Raw genomic sequence first — 19,461 nt, forward strand, 5'->3', positions numbered from 1 at the left:
CTAAGTGCCAAGAGTGATTGATTTCAATATTTCTATTGACTCCTGTTGACTTTTTATATTTCATTTCATTAGATTGATATATTTTTATATTATTTCAGTTAAACATAGAACCTAATCACACGACCCTAGCAGGACACAGCTACGAACATGACATAGTTATGTCATCAGCGTAAGATTATTAATTATTTTACACATCCTATTAATTCTAATCATTTTATTCTAATTTAATTTCTGGGTTACTGTTATTGTTTCTGTTGTTTGATTTGTTGATTTGTTCTTTTTTTAGAATAGTCATTGTTAAGATTGAATGATAGATATAAAAATATAACAGAAAACACCATTAAAATTGCGAGGAATATATTGCAATATTAAAACATTTGATTCAAATTACAATGCACAAAGCGGACATGAAAAAAGTAAAATAAAAAAAATGCCGAACTCCACGGAAAATTAAAAACGGAAAGTCCTTGATCAAATGGCAAAACCAAAAGCTCAAACACATCAAACGACTGGAAAACAACTGTCATACTCTTGACTTTGTACAGACATTTCCTTATGTAGAATGTTATAGCGTGAACACTATTAGTTATGCACATCGTTGTGTTACTTCATGATATTGATTCAAACTGGTATTTAGGTATAGCCTAATATACCGTTAACTAATGTTACTTGATTCAATACCTGTCTCAACCCCTCAATGTCCCAAAGTAAAAAAGAAGAACGTCCTTCCATATGAAATATAGCCTTAGGTAGAACTAGTGGAACAAGATCTGCTTGCCCTTCTGGAACCTGAGATCACAATAAATTTTTGGTTGGGTTCGTGTTTATTATTTTTTTTTTATTTCTATGAATTTTTTTTGTGTTCTTGTTTATCTTGTAGTTTTTCTCTTGTGAGCTTTGAATGTTCCCTCGGTATTATCCGCGTATTTTTTTAAAGCATTTAAGTCCAAACGTTTTCTGTGAATCTACATGCAATCGCTATATTGAAAAACATAAACAATAGGAAGCGTTTCTCAGACTAATGAAACAGTACATAAAAAATTTCTCTATATATATGTTATCTCTTATATCTTTAAGTTGAGAAACTGGTGAAGTTTCGAAGACTTGTACGCGTATCGGTAGTCGTTGCTATGAAAATGCTATACAAGACCTGAGTATAAAATCAAATCAAATTTTATAAGTTGGTATGCAAATTCGTCACAAAAAGGAATTGTAATGAATATATATCAAAGTAGGTACACTTTACAGAATAACTTGTACCTTTACAAACAGGTAAAATATAGTTGGCGACATAAAATATTGTTATGTTCTGTCATCTAAGAGGATGTACCGTATGTATGATTTCATTTAATTGCTGCAAATTTTTGTTTATGTTGGAGGAGGAGTTTTATACTTTTTCTTTTCTTTTTGCTTTTTTTTTTTCTTTTTTTTTCGGACGCGTACTGTCATTGGCTATGATTTGTGTGAATCTAACGACGAGATCAAGATGCTTACATATCATGCAAAAGTCAGCATGCTGCTGCATCATTAAACCATAACAAACCTTCTGATACTCTCAGAAATCCATATCAATGGAAAACGGAATTGTTTCCTAATCAGAAGAAGGTCAAGAAGTCGTAATATCACAAATCGAAATAACAGAAACAATGAGGTAGAGGAGACTTGAGATATTTTAACAATAAAAACGAATTACAACCGTGTCATCGTGTTCATCTGTTGACAAGGACGACCTTGTTAAACCAGATTCTAGTACGCTCCTAAAAAAGAACAGCTAAATCAGTTGAAGGTCGAAAATGAGCATTTGAATAAGAGTGACATCTTTTCTATAAATGTTATATTATAAAGGAAAATCAGAATGTTACTGGAAGCACCGATTACAATACAGACGGGACTTTGAATTCAAAAAACTTACAAATGAACTGCATAATTTTATCTTTAATTAGTAAATTTATGTTTCGGGAATGCAAACGTTACTTCCAACTCGGACTTTAAAGTGTTAAAACAGAGCGGCTGTGCTTGAACGGTTTCATATCATCATGTGGTCACAAGCCATAGACTTAGGATACAGTTTTTTATTTTGTATTCAACTTTAACGAAAAGCTACAGTCGTACACTTATTATTGGAAAATTGATTCAAAATGTCACTTCTTGTCCTAATGAATTAATGGTGGTAGATTCTCTTACATAATTTGTTAGAAGAATTTGGTTGAGTTCAACTCCGTCACATATATTTTATTCTTGAGAGGGAAGGTTAAATGTTCATCTCTATACGTCTTGTATATTTGTCGGTGTTATTGATTAAAAACAAAGGCTTTTGTCATTGCATCAGGAGACTATGAAACTCAAAACTAAGTGTTCATCTGACACTAAACGTACAATGGCATTGTACAGATTTTTTTGTAAAGGAGACTTTCTCTATATACTTAATAAAAAGTCTTAATTCTAGCATTTCAAATTTCATTTTCTAAAATAATATAAAATGTTGAAAGCGTCAGTGCCAATTTGTATAGCTAAATATAATATTCTCGTAGTTATTGTAGTGCACTACAATTGATTTAAATTGAAACTTTTTAAAGATATAAATAATGAATAGTTTTGTTTATGGCAAGAGATGTATGAATTGTTAAATTGGTTTATCGAACATACATAGCCATGCATTAACTTTATTTCAGTAAATTGATTCTCTGTCCCATAAATCTCATGCATGTAAACTACATTCGCAATTGCCACTAAAATCATTTCACGATTTTGTAAGTTATTTATACAATGTATTAGAATAAATGTCTTATGGATACTATATTAAATGTTTGAGTTCTTTTATCAAAACAGCAGTATCCTGGTGTGTAAGCTGGTGGGTTGGGTCTTTAATAGCATTTGAAAATAATAATCAAGGTTAGAAATGGTCTTACAGGAGTTTGTTAGATATTTTAAAATTGAGTTACTGAATTATATTATTTGCTTAATTTATGTTTCGGATTATTTAGAAAGGCAGCAGTGAAACAGTTACATATATTCTATAAGCTTACATGTATTCTATTATCTTTTGATATATTTAAAACTTGCATCGTTTAAACCCATAAATATTTTAATGATGTGCAGACGGAACTCATATCTCATGTTTTAATACCACATGGTCGATACCTCTACTTGTGGACTATCAGCCCTTGAGGCTACCATCGACCCAGTAGTCATTGCTTTGGGATTTTGTCTGTATAATGTCAGTCCATAAAGTCAAGTTGTCAATAGATGTGTTTGACTGTTCTGTAAAGTTTTTGTATGAATAAGATGGGATTATTATGTGGCTTTGAGTGTTCCTGGTGAAAATCATCTAAGAAGCATATAATGTTTCCCAGGGCATGAAATCATATCATACATTTTCTCTTCATCTGGCAAATACATTTAAAACCCGTTTTCCATACATTTCTTTCAGGTACATTTAAAACCCGTTTTCCATACATTTCTTTCAGGTACATTTAAAACCCGTTTTCCATACATTTCTTTCAGGTACATTTAAAACCCGTTTTCCATACATTTCTTTCAGGTACATTTAAAACCCGTTTTCCATACATTTCTTTCAGGTTTGGAATGCTAGGTTCAATAGATTCTAACACGGGTTCTCCAGATTTAGGATGGGATACAGATCAATTTCCAATGGATGTGAAAAATGCTACGATGGTGATGAAGGTTAGATTTAGTGATGATGCGTTCACATATATCCGATTGAAAATATTATTATCTATATCCAAAATGACAGATGAATCCAAAGAAAATTATTAATAACTATATTTCATCTAGTATAATTGTAAAAAATAGCCTGAATATAGTTGACTACTGTAATTAATTAAAAAAAACCAAAGGCTTTATTATATCATATACAAAGGTTTTACAGAAAACAGACGTGTCGGCAGACATGCGGTCATATTTAAAATATGCACTTTTTGGAAATAAACAGAGACGTGCGTATCGATTGGCGTCTTTACAGTCTGTTATTATTTTCTAAGCATGACCAATATATGAATATTGATGCGGTCAACATGTTAATTGTCTTTCTTTTCAGACAGTATTGGAACAGAATGGCATACAACCTGGAGGTCTGAACTTTGATTGTAAAGTTCGACGAGAATCTACGGACTTAAAGGACATGTTTATTTCACATATAGGTATGGAATATGTGGTAGGAAATCAGCATAATCTATTTTCCTTTCTTTTCCTTTTCTTTTCTATTATTTGTAATATTAGAAATTTTTTTGTTTACATGTTATCAATTCGTTTATTATAATAATAATAATAATAATATTATTATTATTATTATTATTATTATTATAAATAGATGGCTTTTTACAAGATTGCAAATAATAAACTGAAACGTATAACAACTTATAACACTTAAAAGGAACATCTTTTCATAGAAATAATTTTGATGCCAGAGGTGTATTCCCTATTTAAAGTTGAAGTGTGTTACCACTAATAATTTCATAAAGCTTAAATGAATACGGACAGAGTTGATAAATGTGTAAATCCACGTACTGAAAGAGTGGTGACTATACATTCTCTTTACCCATGGCTACTGGTGGATTGCTAGTCCCAAAGGGTATCATCCTCTTCTCAAATATGACATTCTTACCTATATTTCAATTTTCATAGATTGAAGTTATGTATTAGGTTAAATCTATAGTAATCGTTAACTCTGTCATGTTCGTCGTTTTTAGCGCGATAACAATCAAACAAAAAATGGAGTTTTCTTGTATAAGATTATTCCACAGAAGTATAAAAATCATATCAGTATTGCTATCATACATTTTATAAACCACAAAATTGATACGATATTGTTAAGTAAATCATTTCTGTTTCACGCGTAATGTGCCAATGGTAAACTCCGTGAGATAATTTGTCAATTCTGTCCAAATGTAAATCATATTGCGAAAAACGACATTGAATTGACAGATCAATTTCACACTTTTGTCTTTGAGGTAGAATGTTGATTGCTTGACTCCGTCATATCGTGTTACTCTATTATCAAATGAATTGTGTATGGCCTTTTAACTACTGAGATCATTTCATTGCCTGGTTGACAAATTCCGTTCTATTATTCTAAGTTAGACTTGAAAAATTTGTCTCGTCTATTTGTTTAATGGAAATGCGATCAGAGTTGACGTTCCATGATTTAGACAGACTGTTTTCATTTAACGCTTATTATCTATAACCAGCTTTATTGCTGAATGCGACGTTTTGATACGTCATCCAGCAATGCTTTGCATGTTTGAAATAGAAGTTTAGTTTTTGTATGTCTTTCCAACCAGTGACCTTTTATAGTTGTACTTTTAGGTATTGAGTAAATTTTTGGTTATAATGTGATTAATGATGAATTATGAACTACTATCGTTTTGTATTAGGTGATCTGTTTTTCATGGAATTACAAGTGTTCGGCCCTTGGAAAATTCCATGTAAATTGTGCTTGTCCGGATTTAGTTTTTCCTTATTCCAGCAAGTGTTCTGGCTCATTCATGTATACTAGTAAGTTACCTATCTCGTTCACAGTTCACTCTGGGTGACCTTCTTTTGCCGCCATTGTCGCCAATCAGTTTTCTGATTTTTGATGAGAACGATGTCATTGTTAATGTTCGAACGTAGTCTTGTTTATTTATTTCGTGATGTACAGTATGTACAGATTTTAAATATATATATCTAAAAATACAATTGACCTTATTATAATGGTACAATTAAAAATCTGTATTTTTACCGTCTCCACGGAGAGGGTATTAAGAGCTGAACGATGCACAGTCTGCGGGCTGAATGCTTCTTACTATCTGATTGGAAGATAATTACTGACTCTTAATAGTGAAGTTCATTGATTGGTTGAGACAATCATAATCTAGTCAATGTCTGTTAATCCCGTAGAGTGGCCACAGACCACAATTAAATTCCCCTATTAGTTCTTTATAACGTTTTGTTTCATTAAAAAAATTGCACCTTGCATTTTTGTCAAATCTTTTGTGTGTATAATGTATAGTACTAGTCCAAAAATATATCCAAAATTCAGAAAGATTGAACCAATGACTCTTACAAATTTAGCCAATACACATCCATACCCCTATGGACAAGTCAAGAGATGTTCCGAAAACTGTAAATATCACCTTTTTGCACCTGGCCTAATCACTCTTTCCATATCAAAATCAGTTAAAATACAACATCCAAAAGATTATTTCACCTCTCTTCTTTTATTTCCACCCAAAAAAAACTAAGAAATGAGTGAGGAAGGGAAAGGAAAAAAATTAAGAAAAAATACACTCTAATTAAAAGGAACTATATTCGTGGACAACGAAAAGCGGGATCATTAATTGTGGTCTTGGGCCTATTAGGGGTCTAAAACTTGACCAATTCTAATAAAACTTGGCATGATTTAAGCTTAGTGTATTATAAAACAGTTTACAAAGTTTCAAAGCCATATGATACCAATTATAAAAAATGTGGCATTTTTTATATCTGAACTTTGGGTGCTGAATTGTGGCGTTGAATTAGAACAATTTCAACTATCAAATTTGGGCTTCTAAAAACCAAAATATACCAAAACTTACATTTTTTAATGTTTCTATGTATAAGTTATCACCTATTAAAAGCAACAGATAGCATACTTCATGTTTCAGACTTATAAAAAATGGCCAGAAGTAAATTTTATATGAGCCTGTGCCAAAAAATAGAGGTTTTCAAATGAATCGAGGCCTTATATGAAATGTAATATTTTTCACTTACCACAATTTTCTGAAGTTGTTAAGTTATAAAAACACCTTTTACATGTTATAAATGTACTTTTAATGGAAATATAAGTTTCAAATAGCATAACACATGTGAATAAAATGGTCTTCAGCAATGTCAAGCTTAAAAAAACAGGTTGTAAATTTAGGTCGTTCCCCACATTTGCATATTAAAAAGCATATAAATGATATGGTAGATAGAGATATGCTTCTTTTTGCTCAAATCTTTGTTTAGATATGATAAAACATGGAGCCTGGATGTAACATGACTGTCACTTTCAACTATATATGTAGACAGTATGATTTGATGCAAAGTTATTTACTTTACTTTTTAAAACCGGCATGAAATTTCAGCCTCAAAAGGCCAATATTTTAACCACTAGCTATCAAACAAAAGAAAATAAAGGTAGTCTGTGAAACAGACAAGGTCAAACAACCAGTAATAAGTGCTTTTGATACAGATTCAGTGAAATCTGCTAAAAGGAATTCAAGTTGTATGTGCATAGAACCTCATTTTTCACTTGCTTCATACTGACCGTTAGACTAAGACCATTAAAGCAGCACATTTTGCACTCTTATTCTGATTTTATCTACTTTTTTTTGTCTTCAGTGTTCAAAAATGAGTTAAACATCTACATTAGATATCACAAACACAAATAGAAAACCAGAAAAATCTGTCAGAGAGAAAGTAAGCATGCTACTTTTGTAAAAATATTGAAACAACTGAAAAAGTTCAATTTTGGGCATGTAGGCTGAAATGTCACTTTTTTACAAAATTTCTATCAAATAAAAGTGGAAATCATTTATTCTCATGTAGTTTGACAAATTAATACCAATAAAAATTCAGGGAAGTTGTCAAAGTACAAATTCAATATTTCCTGAATTCACCTCTTAGGCCACAGACCACAATTAAATTCCCCTATTAGTTCTTTATAACGTTTTGTTTCATTAAAAAAATTGCACCTTGCATTTTTGTCAAATCTTTTGTGTGTATAATGTATAGTACTAGTCCAAAAATATATCCAAAATTCAGAAAGATTGAACCAATGACTCTTACAAATTTAGCCAATACACATCCATACCCCTATGGACAAGTCAAGAGATGTTCCGAAAACTGTAAATATCACCTTTTTGCACCTGGCCTAATCACTCTTTCCATATCAAAATCAGTTAAAATACAACATCCAAAAGATTATTTCACCTCTCTTCTTTTATTTCCACCCAAAAAAAACTAAGAAATGAGTGAGGAAGGGAAAGGAAAAAAATTAAGAAAAAATACACTCTAATTAAAAGGAACTATATTCGTGGACAACGAAAAGCGGGATCATTAATTGTGGTCTTGGGCCTATTAGGGGTCTAAAACTTGACCAATTCTAATAAAACTTGGCATGATTTAAGCTTAGTGTATTATAAAACAGTTTACAAAGTTTCAAAGCCATATGATACCAATTATAAAAAATGTGGCATTTTTTATATCTGAACTTTGGGTGCTGAATTGTGGCGTTGAATTAGAACAATTTCAACTATCAAATTTGGGCTTCTAAAAACCAAAATATACCAAAACTTACATTTTTTAATGTTTCTATGTATAAGTTATCACCTATTAAAAGCAACAGATAGCATACTTCATGTTTCAGACTTATAAAAAATGGCCAGAAGTAAATTTTATATGAGCCTGTGCCAAAAAATAGAGGTTTTCAAATGAATCGAGGCCTTATATGAAATGTAATATTTTTCACTTACCACAATTTTCTGAAGTTGTTAAGTTATAAAAACACCTTTTACATGTTATAAATGTACTTTTAATGGAAATATAAGTTTCAAATAGCATAACACATGTGAATAAAATGGTCTTCAGCAATGTCAAGCTTAAAAAAACAGGTTGTAAATTTAGGTCGTTCCCCACATTTGCATATTAAAAAGCATATAAATGATATGGTAGATAGAGATATGCTTCTTTTTGCTCAAATCTTTGTTTAGATATGATAAAACATGGAGCCTGGATGTAACATGACTGTCACTTTCAACTATATATGTAGACAGTATGATTTGATGCAAAGTTATTTACTTTACTTTTTAAAACCGGCATGAAATTTCAGCCTCAAAAGGCCAATATTTTAACCACTAGCTATCAAACAAAAGAAAATAAAGGTAGTCTGTGAAACAGACAAGGTCAAACAACCAGTAATAAGTGCTTTTGATACAGATTCAGTGAAATCTGCTAAAAGGAATTCAAGTTGTATGTGCATAGAACCTCATTTTTCACTTGCTTCATACTGACCGTTAGACTAAGACCATTAAAGCAGCACATTTTGCACTCTTATTCTGATTTTATCTACTTTTTTTTGTCTTCAGTGTTCAAAAATGAGTTAAACATCTACATTAGATATCACAAACACAAATAGAAAACCAGAAAAATCTGTCAGAGAGAAAGTAAGCATGCTACTTTTGTAAAAATATTGAAACAACTGAAAAAGTTCAATTTTGGGCATGTAGGCTGAAATGTCACTTTTTTACAAAATTTCTATCAAATAAAAGTGGAAATCATTTATTCTCATGTAGTTTGACAAATTAATACCAATAAAAATTCAGGGAAGTTGTCAAAGTACAAATTCAATATTTCCTGAATTCACCTCTTAGGCCACAGACCACAATTAAATTCCCCTATTAGTTCTTTATAACGTTTTGTTTCATTAAAAAAATTGCACCTTGCATTTTTGTCAAATCTTTTGTGTGTATAATGTATAGTACTAGTCCAAAAATATATCCAAAATTCAGAAAGATTGAACCAATGACTCTTACAAATTTAGCCAATACACATCCATACCCCTATGGACAAGTCAAGAGATGTTCCGAAAACTGTAAATATCACCTTTTTGCACCTGGCCTAATCACTCTTTCCATATCAAAATCAGTTAAAATACAACATCCAAAAGATTATTTCACCTCTCTTCTTTTATTTCCACCCAAAAAAAACTAAGAAATGAGTGAGGAAGGGAAAGGAAAAAAATTAAGAAAAAATACACTCTAATTAAAAGGAACTATATTCGTGGACAACGAAAAGCGGGATCATTAATTGTGGTCTTGGGCCTATTAGGGGTCTAAAACTTGACCAATTCTAATAAAACTTGGCATGATTTAAGCTTAGTGTATTATAAAACAGTTTACAAAGTTTCAAAGCCATATGATACCAATTATAAAAAATGTGGCATTTTTTATATCTGAACTTTGGGTGCTGAATTGTGGCGTTGAATTAGAACAATTTCAACTATCAAATTTGGGCTTCTAAAAACCAAAATATACCAAAACTTACATTTTTTAATGTTTCTATGTATAAGTTATCACCTATTAAAAGCAACAGATAGCATACTTCATGTTTCAGACTTATAAAAAATGGCCAGAAGTAAATTTTATATGAGCCTGTGCCAAAAAATAGAGGTTTTCAAATGAATCGAGGCCTTATATGAAATGTAATATTTTTCACTTACCACAATTTTCTGAAGTTGTTAAGTTATAAAAACACCTTTTACATGTTATAAATGTACTTTTAATGGAAATATAAGTTTCAAATAGCATAACACATGTGAATAAAATGGTCTTCAGCAATGTCAAGCTTAAAAAAACAGGTTGTAAATTTAGGTCGTTCCCCACATTTGCATATTAAAAAGCATATAAATGATATGGTAGATAGAGATATGCTTCTTTTTGCTCAAATCTTTGTTTAGATATGATAAAACATGGAGCCTGGATGTAACATGACTGTCACTTTCAACTATATATGTAGACAGTATGATTTGATGCAAAGTTATTTACTTTACTTTTTAAAACCGGCATGAAATTTCAGCCTCAAAAGGCCAATATTTTAACCACTAGCTATCAAACAAAAGAAAATAAAGGTAGTCTGTGAAACAGACAAGGTCAAACAACCAGTAATAAGTGCTTTTGATACAGATTCAGTGAAATCTGCTAAAAGGAATTCAAGTTGTATGTGCATAGAACCTCATTTTTCACTTGCTTCATACTGACCGTTAGACTAAGACCATTAAAGCAGCACATTTTGCACTCTTATTCTGATTTTATCTACTTTTTTTTGTCTTCAGTGTTCAAAAATGAGTTAAACATCTACATTAGATATCACAAACACAAATAGAAAACCAGAAAAATCTGTCAGAGAGAAAGTAAGCATGCTACTTTTGTAAAAATATTGAAACAACTGAAAAAGTTCAATTTTGGGCATGTAGGCTGAAATGTCACTTTTTTACAAAATTTCTATCAAATAAAAGTGGAAATCATTTATTCTCATGTAGTTTGACAAATTAATACCAATAAAAATTCAGGGAAGTTGTCAAAGTACAAATTCAATATTTCCTGAATTCACCTCTTAGGCCACAGACCACAATTAAATTCCCCTATTAGTTCTTTATAACGTTTTGTTTCATTAAAAAAATTGCACCTTGCATTTTTGTCAAATCTTTTGTGTGTATAATGTATAGTACTAGTCCAAAAATATATCCAAAATTCAGAAAGATTGAACCAATGACTCTTACAAATTTAGCCAATACACATCCATACCCCTATGGACAAGTCAAGAGATGTTCCGAAAACTGTAAATATCACCTTTTTGCACCTGGCCTAATCACTCTTTCCATATCAAAATCAGTTAAAATACAACATCCAAAAGATTATTTCACCTCTCTTCTTTTATTTCCACCCAAAAAAAACTAAGAAATGAGTGAGGAAGGGAAAGGAAAAAAATTAAGAAAAAATACACTCTAATTAAAAGGAACTATATTCGTGGACAACGAAAAGCGGGATCATTAATTGTGGTCTTGGGCCTATTAGGGGTCTAAAACTTGACCAATTCTAATAAAACTTGGCATGATTTAAGCTTAGTGTATTATAAAACAGTTTACAAAGTTTCAAAGCCATATGATACCAATTATAAAAAATGTGGCATTTTTTATATCTGAACTTTGGGTGCTGAATTGTGGCGTTGAATTAGAACAATTTCAACTATCAAATTTGGGCTTCTAAAAACCAAAATATACCAAAACTTACATTTTTTAATGTTTCTATGTATAAGTTATCACCTATTAAAAGCAACAGATAGCATACTTCATGTTTCAGACTTATAAAAAATGGCCAGAAGTAAATTTTATATGAGCCTGTGCCAAAAAATAGAGGTTTTCAAATGAATCGAGGCCTTATATGAAATGTAATATTTTTCACTTACCACAATTTTCTGAAGTTGTTAAGTTATAAAAACACCTTTTACATGTTATAAATGTACTTTTAATGGAAATATAAGTTTCAAATAGCATAACACATGTGAATAAAATGGTCTTCAGCAATGTCAAGCTTAAAAAAACAGGTTGTAAATTTAGGTCGTTCCCCACATTTGCATATTAAAAAGCATATAAATGATATGGTAGATAGAGATATGCTTCTTTTTGCTCAAATCTTTGTTTAGATATGATAAAACATGGAGCCTGGATGTAACATGACTGTCACTTTCAACTATATATGTAGACAGTATGATTTGATGCAAAGTTATTTACTTTACTTTTTAAAACCGGCATGAAATTTCAGCCTCAAAAGGCCAATATTTTAACCACTAGCTATCAAACAAAAGAAAATAAAGGTAGTCTGTGAAACAGACAAGGTCAAACAACCAGTAATAAGTGCTTTTGATACAGATTCAGTGAAATCTGCTAAAAGGAATTCAAGTTGTATGTGCATAGAACCTCATTTTTCACTTGCTTCATACTGACCGTTAGACTAAGACCATTAAAGCAGCACATTTTGCACTCTTATTCTGATTTTATCTACTTTTTTTTGTCTTCAGTGTTCAAAAATGAGTTAAACATCTACATTAGATATCACAAACACAAATAGAAAACCAGAAAAATCTGTCAGAGAGAAAGTAAGCATGCTACTTTTGTAAAAATATTGAAACAACTGAAAAAGTTCAATTTTGGGCATGTAGGCTGAAATGTCACTTTTTTACAAAATTTCTATCAAATAAAAGTGGAAATCATTTATTCTCATGTAGTTTGACAAATTAATACCAATAAAAATTCAGGGAAGTTGTCAAAGTACAAATTCAATATTTCCTGAATTCACCTCTTAGGGGTCTAAAACTTGACCAATTCTAATAAAACTTGGCATGATTTAAGCTTAGTGTATTATAAAACAGTTTACAAAGTTTCAAAGCCATATGATACCAATTATAAAAAATGTGGCATTTTTTATATCTGAACTTTGGGTGCTGAATTGTGGCGTTGAATTAGAACAATTTCAACTATCAAATTTGGGCTTCTAAAAACCAAAATATACCAAAACTTACATTTTTTAATGTTTCTATGTATAAGTTATCACCTATTAAAAGCAACAGATAGCATACTTCATGTTTCAGACTTATAAAAAATGGCCAGAAGTAAATTTTATATGAGCCTGTGCCAAAAAATAGAGGTTTTCAAATGAATCGAGGCCTTATATGAAATGTAATATTTTTCACTTACCACAATTTTCTGAAGTTGTTAAGTTATAAAAACACCTTTTACATGTTATAAATGTACTTTTAATGGAAATATAAGTTTCAAATAGCATAACACATGTGAATAAAATGGTCTTCAGCAATGTCAAGCTTAAAAAAACAGGTTGTAAATTTAGGTCGTTCCCCACATTTGCATATTAAAAAGCATATAAATGATATGGTAGATAGAGATATGCTTCTTTTTGCTCAAATCTTTGTTTAGATATGATAAAACATGGAGCCTGGATGTAACATGACTGTCACTTTCAACTATATATGTAGACAGTATGATTTGATGCAAAGTTATTTACTTTACTTTTTAAAACCGGCATGAAATTTCAGCCTCAAAAGGCCAATATTTTAACCACTAGCTATCAAACAAAAGAAAATAAAGGTAGTCTGTGAAACAGACAAGGTCAAACAACCAGTAATAAGTGCTTTTGATACAGATTCAGTGAAATCTGCTAAAAGGAATTCAAGTTGTATGTGCATAGAACCTCATTTTTCACTTGCTTCATACTGACCGTTAGACTAAGACCATTAAAGCAGCACATTTTGCACTCTTATTCTGATTTTATCTACTTTTTTTTGTCTTCAGTGTTCAAAAATGAGTTAAACATCTACATTAGATATCACAAACACAAATAGAAAACCAGAAAAATCTGTCAGAGAGAAAGTAAGCATGCTACTTTTGTAAAAATATTGAAACAACTGAAAAAGTTCAATTTTGGGCATGTAGGCTGAAATGTCACTTTTTTACAAAATTTCTATCAAATAAAAGTGGAAATCATTTATTCTCATGTAGTTTGACAAATTAATACCAATAAAAATTCAGGGAAGTTGTCAAAGTACAAATTCAATATTTCCTGAATTCACCTCTTAGGCCACAGACCACAATTAAATTCCCCTATTAGTTCTTTATAACGTTTTGTTTCATTAAAAAAATTGCACCTTGCATTTTTGTCAAATCTTTTGTGTGTATAATGTATAGTACTAGTCCAAAAATATATCCAAAATTCAGAAAGATTGAACCAATGACTCTTACAAATTTAGCCAATACACATCCATACCCCTATGGACAAGTCAAGAGATGTTCCGAAAACTGTAAATATCACCTTTTTGCACCTGGCCTAATCACTCTTTCCATATCAAAATCAGTTAAAATACAACATCCAAAAGATTATTTCACCTCTCTTCTTTTATTTCCACCCAAAAAAAACTAAGAAATGAGTGAGGAAGGGAAAGGAAAAAAATTAAGAAAAAATACACTCTAATTAAAAGGAACTATATTCGTGGACAACGAAAAGCGGGATCATTAATTGTGGTCTTGGGCCTATTAGGGGTCTAAAACTTGACCAATTCTAATAAAACTTGGCATGATTTAAGCTTAGTGTATTATAAAACAGTTTACAAAGTTTCAAAGCCATATGATACCAATTATAAAAAATGTGGCATTTTTTATATCTGAACTTTGGGTGCTGAATTGTGGCGTTGAATTAGAACAATTTCAACTATCAAATTTGGGCTTCTAAAAACCAAAATATACCAAAACTTACATTTTTTAATGTTTCTATGTATAAGTTATCACCCATTAAAAGCAACAGATAGCATACTTCATGTTTCAGACTTATAAAAAATGGCCAGAAGTAAATTTTATATGAGCCTGTGCCAAAAAATAGAGGTTTTCAAATGAATCGAGGCCTTATATGAAATGTAATATTTTTCACTTACCACAATTTTCTGAAGTTGTTAAGTTATAAAAACACCTTTTACATGTTATAAATGTACTTTTAATGGAAATATAAGTTTCAAATAGCATAACACATGTGAATAAAATGGTCTTCAGCAATGTCAAGCTTAAAAAAACAGGTTGTAAATTTAGGTCGTTCCCCACATTTGCATATTAAAAAGCATATAAATGATATGGTAGATAGAAATATGCTTCTTTTTGCTCAAATCTTTGTTTAGATATGATAAAACATGGAGCCTGGATGTAACATGACTGTCACTTTCAACTATATATGTAGACAGTATGATTTGATGCAAAGTTATTTACTTTACTTTTTAAAACCGGCATGAAATTTCAGCCTCAAAAGGCCAATATTTTAACCACTAGCTATCAAACAAAAGAAAATAAAGGTAGTCTGTGAAACAGACAAGGTCAAACAACCAGTAATAAGTGCTTTTGATACAGATTCAGTGAAATCTGCTAAAAGGAATTCAAGTTGTATGTGCATAGAACCTCATTTTTCACTTGCTTCATACTGACCGTTAGACTAAGACCATTAAAGCAGCACATTTTGCACTCTTATTCTGATTTTATCTACTTTTTTTTGTCTTCAGTGTTCAAAAATGAGTTAAACATCTACATTAGATATCACAAACACAAATAGAAAACCAGAAAAATCTGTCAGAGAGAAAGTAAGCATGCTACTTTTGTAAAAATATTGAAACAACTGAAAAAGTTCAATTTTGGGCATGTAGGCTGAAATGTCACTTTTTTACAAAATTTCTATCAAATAAAAGTGGAAATCATTTATTCTCATGTAGTTTGACAAATTAATACCAATAGATCATTCAGGGAAGTTGTCAAAGTACAAATTCAATATTTCCTGAATTCACCTCTTAGGCCACAGACCACAATTAAATTCCCCTATTAGTTCTTTATAACGTTTTGTTTCATTAAAAAAATTGCACCTTGCATTTTTGTCAAATCTTTTGTGTGTATAATGTATAGTACTAGTCCAAAAATATATCCAAAATTCAGAAAGATTGAACCAATGACTCTTACAAATTTAGCCAATACACATCCATACCCCTATGGACAAGTCAAGAGATGTTCCGAAAACTGTAAATATCACCTTTTTGCACCTGGCCTAATCACTCTTTCCATATCAAAATCAGTTAAAATACAACATCCAAAAGATTATTTCACCTCTCTTCTTTTATTTCCACCCAAAAAAAACTAAGAAATGAGTGAGGAAGGGAAAGGAAAAAAATTAAGAAAAAATACACTCTAATTAAAAGGAACTATATTCGTGGACAACGAAAAGCGGGATCATTAATTGTGGTCTTGGGCCTATTAGGGGTCTAAAACTTGACCAATTCTAATAAAACTTGGCATGATTTAAGCTTAGTGTATTATAAAACAGTTTACAAAGTTTCAAAGCCATATGATACCAATTATAAAAAATGTGGCATTTTTTATATCTGAACTTTGGGTGCTGAATTGTGGCGTTGAATTAGAACAATTTCAACTATCAAATTTGGGCTTCTAAAAACCAAAATATACCAAAACTTACATTTTTTAATGTTTCTATGTATAAGTTATCACCCATTAAAAGCAACAGATAGCATACTTCATGTTTCAGACTTATAAAAAATGGCCAGAAGTAAATTTTATATGAGCCTGTGCCAAAAAATAGAGGTTTTCAAATGAATCGAGGCCTTATATGAAATGTAATATTTTTCACTTACCACAATTTTCTGAAGTTGTTAAGTTATAAAAACACCTTTTACATGTTATAAATGTACTTTTAATGGAAATATAAGTTTCAAATAGCATAACACATGTGAATAAAATGGTCTTCAGCAATGTCAAGCTTAAAAAAACAGGTTGTAAATTTAGGTCGTTCCCCACATTTGCATATTAAAAAGCATATAAATGATATGGTAGATAGAAATATGCTTCTTTTTGCTCAAATCTTTGTTTAGATATGATAAAACATGGAGCCTGGATGTAACATGACTGTCACTTTCAACTATATATGTAGACAGTATGATTTGATGCAAAGTTATTTACTTTACTTTTTAAAACCGGCATGAAATTTCAGCCTCAAAAGGCCAATATTTTAACCACTAGCTATCAAACAAAAGAAAATAAAGGTAGTCTGTGAAACAGACAAGGTCAAACAACCAGTAATAAGTGCTTTTGATACAGATTCAGTGAAATCTGCTAAAAGGAATTCAAGTTGTATGTGCATAGAACCTCATTTTTCACTTGCTTCATACTGACCGTTAGACTAAGACCATTAAAGCAGCACATTTTGCACTCTTATTCTGATTTTATCTACTTTTTTTTGTCTTCAGTGTTCAAAAATGAGTTAAACATCTACATTAGATATCACAAACACAAATAGAAAACCAGAAAAATCTGTCAGAGAGAAAGTAAGCATGCTACTTTTGTAAAAATATTGAAACAACTGAAAAAGTTCAATTTTGGGCATGTAGGCTGAAATGTCACTTTTTTACAAAATTTCTATCAAATAAAAGTGGAAATCATTTATTCTCATGTAGTTTGACAAATTAATACCAATAGATCATTCAGGGAAGTTGTCAAAGTACAAATTCAATATTTCCTGAATTCACCTCTTAGGCCACAGACCACAATTAAATTCCCCTATTAGTTCTTTATAACGTTTTGTTTCATTAAAAAAATTGCACCTTGCATTTTTGTCAAATCTTTTGTGTGTATAATGTATAGTACTAGTCCAAAAATATATCCAAAATTCAGAAAGATTGAACCAATGACTCTTACAAATTTAGCCAATACACATCCATACCCCTATGGACAAGTCAAGAGATGTTCCGAAAACTGTAAATATCACCTTTTTGCACCTGGCCTAATCACTCTTTCCATATCAAAATCAGTTAAAATACAACATCCAAAAGATTATTTCACCTCTCTTCTTTTATTTCCACCCAAAAAAAACTAAGAAATGAGTGAGGAAGGGAAAGGAAAAAAATTAAGAAAAAATACACTCTAATTAAAAGGAACTATATTCGTGGACAACGAAAAGCGGGATCATTAATTGTGGTCTTGGGCCTATTAGGGGTCTAAAACTTGACCAATTCTAATAAAACTTGGCATGATTTAAGCTTAGTGTATTATAAAACAGTTTACAAAGTTTCAAAGCCATATGATACCAATTATAAAAAATGTGGCATTTTTTATATCTGAACTTTGGGTGCTGAATTGTGGCGTTGAATTAGAACAATTTCAACTATCAAATTTGGGCTTCTAAAAACCAAAATATACCAAAACTTACATTTTTTAATGTTTCTATGTATAAGTTATCACCTATTAAAAGCAACAGATAGCATACTTCATGTTTCAGACTTATAAAAAATGGCCAGAAGTAAATTTTATATGAGCCTGTGCCAAAAAATAGAGGTTTTCAAATGAATCGAGGCCTTATATGAAATGTAATATTTTTCACTTACCACAATTTTCTGAAGTTGTTAAGTTATAAAAACACCTTTTACATGTTATAAATGTACTTTTAATGGAAATATAAGTTTCAAATAGCATAACACATGTGAATAAAATGGTCTTCAGCAATGTCAAGCTTAAAAAAACAGGTTGTAAATTTAGGTCGTTCCCCACATTTGCATATTAAAAAGCATATAAATGATATGGTAGATAGAGATATGCTTCTTTTTGCTCAAATCTTTGTTTAGATATGATAAAACATGGAGCCTGGATGTAACATGACTGTCACTTTCAACTATATATGTAGACAGTATGATTTGATGCAAAGTTATTTACTTTACTTTTTAAAACCGGCATGAAATTTCAGCCTCAAAAGGCCAATATTTTAACCACTAGCTATCAAACAAAAGAAAATAAAGGTAGTCTGTGAAACAGACAAGGTCAAACAACCAGTAATAAGTGCTTTTGATACAGATTCAGTGAAATCTGCTAAAAGGAATTCAAGTTGTATGTGCATAGAACCTCATTTTTCACTTGCTTCATACTGACCGTTAGACTAAGACCATTAAAGCAGCACATTTTGCACTCTTATTCTGATTTTATCTACTTTTTTTTGTCTTCAGTGTTCAAAAATGAGTTAAACATCTACATTAGATATCACAAACACAAATAGAAAACCAGAAAAATCTGTCAGAGAGAAAGTAAGCATGCTACTTTTGTAAAAATATTGAAACAACTGAAAAAGTTCAATTTTGGGCATGTAGGCTGAAATGTCACTTTTTTACAAAATTTCTATCAAATAAAAGTGGAAATCATTTATTCTCATGTAGTTTGACAAATTAATACCAATAAAAATTCAGGGAAGTTGTCAAAGTACAAATTCAATATTTCCTGAATTCACCTCTTAGGCCACAGACCACAATTAAATTCCCCTATTAGTTCTTTATAACGTTTTGTTTCAT

General features: G+C 30.8%; 1 protein-coding gene across 1 annotated transcript in view; it reads left to right on the plus strand.

The window, feature by feature from the left end:
• The window catches only part of LOC127732184 (xylose isomerase-like), a 60,761-nt gene that overhangs the window by 20,247 nt on the left and 21,053 nt on the right, over positions 1-19,461 (plus strand). Inside the window, exons 10-12 of the mRNA XM_052241255.1 lie at positions 99-169; positions 3,579-3,684; positions 4,058-4,160. Coding sequence (XP_052097215.1) covers positions 99-169; positions 3,579-3,684; positions 4,058-4,160 — 280 coding nt within the window. The remainder of the gene's footprint in view (positions 1-98; positions 170-3,578; positions 3,685-4,057; positions 4,161-19,461) is intronic.

Source organism: Mytilus californianus, unplaced genomic scaffold, assembly GCF_021869535.1.
Source record: "Mytilus californianus isolate M0D057914Y unplaced genomic scaffold, xbMytCali1.0.p SCAF_1, whole genome shotgun sequence".
Taxonomy (NCBI): Eukaryota; Metazoa; Mollusca; class Bivalvia; order Mytilida; family Mytilidae; genus Mytilus; species Mytilus californianus.